Raw genomic sequence first — 4,107 nt, forward strand, 5'->3', positions numbered from 1 at the left:
AGGAACATTGAGTGCCCCTAACAAAAGCGAACCCCTCACAAAAAGCCTAGCTCCCCCAAAATATATAAAAAAAAACGCCGAGCGTGAGTATGGAAAAAACGTATTCAAATACAGGTTTTTGGATCAAACAATAGCTCGTGAGAAATATCCCGCGGGCTCGGGTTTCTAAAAAAAAAAAAAACAAGCACACATGTGTAATCAACCCTTCCCCTAAGCTTTGGTTCTTGGGGGTGGATTGTGGGGTATAGCAAAAACCAAAGAGCAATTATTTATGTTATAGTATGGGCTTGAAAAACACACTTAATCACTGCTGCATTACAATAGCATTCAAATGTGTGTCTGCAGCAATTAAAGATTCTTCGGAGGGTGGATTACACAAACCACCCTTGAACCACTCACAAACTTTCATTTGGATGGGCTACAGATATACACTCTCTACAACTTTTGCCAGCGTTTCCGGGAAGTTGGCACACGAGTTAATTTGGGAATTATTTTTGGAAACATAAATGAACACGAATTCAGTCCCCAGGAGAATCTTTTATGCCTAGAGGTAAATTAATAAATACTTCGCATGAGATATGGATATCACATTCCTCAAATTCAACTCTCTTTTACTGAAAATTCCAAAGAAATTCGTACCAAATTTGTTACAATACAAAGTTTTACACATAATTAATCATTAAAAATTTTAAGTACATATGTATATCATTTTACATACATTTCGTTCTAATTTTATAAGGTGAGATTCTTAACAATTTCATCTACCATAATCCTAACAAAATCTCATGTCCTCCGACTGAAACTTTGCAAAAATGTGTTTGGCCCGTTCCTGATCACGAATATATGGGTGGCTAAAAAACGTTCTCGTCCGTTCGTCTCTTCGGCCGCTCTTTGGAGCTTAATAGCTCCTGAACTAAGAAAGATATTGGTTCACGGGCGACCGGCCGACCGCTTTTTGGAGCTTAATATCTCCTAAATTAAGGGCCTTGACAGACTTGAGGATTAGCCGAGAGACAACTTAGCGTTGTATTCGAAATATTGGTTAAACCGCATTTCTATAATTTTTAACTAAGCTGTCTTTTAGACTAAGTCGTAAATAAGTGTGTCTATGGCATACGAGAGATAACGCGACTTGCGGTTTTCGGCAAAGGTTATATCAGGTAGTTGCAGCTCTTCCGGTGTTCACCAGAGAATTCGTTTCTTTTCAAAAATGAAAGACTTCGAATGACTCGATAACCCCTGAGGTCAAAGTTCGAAAATTGACCGGCCTCTATATCCGGTTCGGGGGTTGGGTAACCTACCGAGCGCGTCCCCAGGTGGCGGATAGGGGAACGGCTACTTATATAGTATTTAGTACTGTAGTAGTAGTTAGTGTAGCTATAAACCGGTTAAGGTACGTGTTGGCTATATGTGTCCACGAGAAATCCTTTCTGGCAAAAACTACATCGCGGACCAGCCCAAAACCCCAAGCCAAGGTTGAACAGCGACGCCGAGGGCTGCATGGTCAAGGGGGTGCTTGATCTTTAGTTGCGAACTCTGGATACCAGGCAACCTCCAGTTTAACAACTGCCTTCCCGTGGTAATGCGGAGCTCTGCCGCGGGTGACTGTCTTTCTCGCGCTACTCGTGGGACTACTTATGGAGCACGGTATGGAAAACCAAAACCAATCTGAGTCTGAATTTTCAGACGCACTTATTAACCAGGACGATGATACTTATCTATCCGAGATTGATGCAGCGACTAACGCCGCATCAAACCTGGCGCTCTCTGAAGGAAGCGACAGAACGCTTCTGGAAGACGACGACATGATGGATACAGACATCGTTCCAGTTATTACGGAAACAGTGTCTAACACTGGTTCCACAATGGCAACTTCGGCGGGAAGCGACAGAACTCTTCCCAATGAGACAGCCAACAAAAATGTGGAGAATAATGTCCAATTGGAGGGAATGAATATTTCGTTGCCCGCGCAACAGAAGTCCCCCCGAAAGAGGAAATTCACCACATCACAGCGGAAGCATTTGCGACGTCTTTTGGACAGTGGTGTAAAGTATGAAGACGCAGCAGCGCAGGTGCTTTCGAAACCCAAACCATCGCCACCTGTTACTTCGGAAAAGAGGAAGCGAAGCGACAACGCTACGCCACCGGAGAACAGAGACTCTAAGAAGCCTAAGGCGAATGTGTCCTACAGTGAGACTCTTAAAACCTTCAGGGTGTGTCTTATTCACAAAGAACACCCGGTGCAGATGCTCACTAGGGAGCAGATGAACTTGCTCGAGGCAGCGTTGTCCGAAGAGATTGTTAACATTCCCGAAGACGGCCCAAGAGTACAGTTCAGGAATTGGTTTACCCGCCCGGGTTGGGTGATGGTTGACTGCGCAGATGAAATCTCTGAAGGATGGATCATGGGCGTGGTCACTCAGAAACAGCTCGTGGGGGGAGTCCAAGTTAAAGCGGTGAAGGGCGAGAATATGCCAAAAACTGCGACATGCACGATGTGGATACCGGCAACTGACAAAACGCCACCGGGATCTATTCTCGAGCGCATCCGTAAGCAGAATGACCTGCAGACGGAAAGATGGAGAGTTCTGAAGATCGACACTGACGAGAAGGGACGGACGATCGTCCTTTCAATCGACGAGAACTCTATCAATAAACTGAAGAAGGTGAATATGAAAGTCTTCTACCTACTCAGACAGATTGAGATCAGGCTTAAAACTGGCGTGAGAAAGCCGAAACCCAAGCCTGAGAAGAAGAAGAACGCTGCTAACTCGGATGTGGTGAAACCTGCGGTGGATCATACGCACGAGGCGAATAAGAATGAGGTTTCACAACCGACATCCTTACAGACGCCGAGGGCTGTTCGGTCCAATGTAACCAAAGGCCAACCCACACCGGGGCCAAGCAAGCAAAAGGACTCGACGGTGAGAACGCCATCCGGAGTTCGATCTGAGATCAAGGACAAAGGATCAACTTCAACACCAAGATGTCCTCCGATTACCAGAAAACCAACGTTTCCGGATAAAGAGGGAGCGAGAAAACGCTCTACCTCCAACCCGCGTGGGAAATCGGGCGGTGGCGGTATACAGGAACGACTGAGGGTTCCTGACAAAAAATGATGTCACACACTAAGTTCCAAGTGCTACAGGTAAACCTGCAGCACGCAAAAGCGGCGTCAGCTGTTCTCAGCAGCTGTTTCGCCAGAAACTTATTAGATTTTGCTCTTGTTCAAGAGCCTTGGGTTTTCCAAGGCTGTATCAGGGGTATAAGTAGCAGGGTAAGTGATATTCTTTGTGACGTACACGATGAAAGACCTAGAGCGTGTATTGTATATAAGAAATCTATTAACATTTGTTCTATCCCAGAATTTTGTTCCCGAGATATGGTAGCAGCCCTTGTGGATGCTGAGTGTGGGAACAACGGACGTTCATTTGTTATATGCTCTGCATACTTTCCTGGAGACGAGGACTGCCCTCCTATACATTTAGGCCGGCTTATCGACTACTGCAGCAGGAGGGGTCTCGGCTTCATAATTGGATGCGACGCAAACGCGCACCATACCTTATGGGGAAGCACCAATATCAACGATAGGGGTGAGTCACTATTACAATTTATCTCTAATCATGGGCTTGAAATTGCTAATATTGGGGATAAACCAACTTTTGTAAACAGGGTGAGAATGGAAGTTTTAGACTTAACACTAACTTCCAATCGAATGTTTAACAAAATTAAAAATTGGCACGTCTCTGATGAACCTTCCTTGTCTGATCACAGACACATCAATTTTAATATTGAAGTGTCTAGGCTGAACGACCAGAAGGAACGTAGAAATCCCAAAAGAACCAACTGGGCAGTTTACAAAGAGAAACTGGCCGTTGAGCCACGGGATTTCAACAAAAACATCAGAAGTCCGAGTGACATTGACTATGCCATTGAACATACTAACAACTTAATTATGGAGGCATACTTCCATAGTAACAGACCATTTCCAACTAGAACTGATAATACAGTTCCTTGGTGGAACTCTGAACTTACGAAGCTACGGAAAAAGACTCGTAGGCTTTTCAATAGGGCCAAAAGGAACGGTGACTGGGAGACTTATAAAGT

The 4,107-nt window shown here is 44.8% G+C and overlaps 1 protein-coding gene across 1 annotated transcript; it reads left to right on the forward strand.

The window, feature by feature from the left end:
* The first annotated feature begins 1,649 nt into the window (after positions 1–1,649).
* Positions 1,650–3,845, forward strand: LOC129805214 (uncharacterized). The gene is made up of 2 exons (XM_055852985.1): positions 1,650–3,277; positions 3,366–3,845. The coding sequence occupies exon 1, from the start codon at positions 1,650–1,652 to the stop codon at positions 3,117–3,119; it is 1,470 nt and encodes a 489-aa protein (XP_055708960.1). The 3' UTR covers positions 3,120–3,277; positions 3,366–3,845.
* Positions 3,846–4,107: the final 262 nt, after the last annotated feature.

The sequence above is a fragment of the Phlebotomus papatasi genome, chromosome 3 (assembly GCF_024763615.1).
Source record: "Phlebotomus papatasi isolate M1 chromosome 3, Ppap_2.1, whole genome shotgun sequence".
NCBI lineage: Eukaryota > Metazoa > Arthropoda > Insecta > Diptera > Psychodidae > Phlebotomus > Phlebotomus papatasi.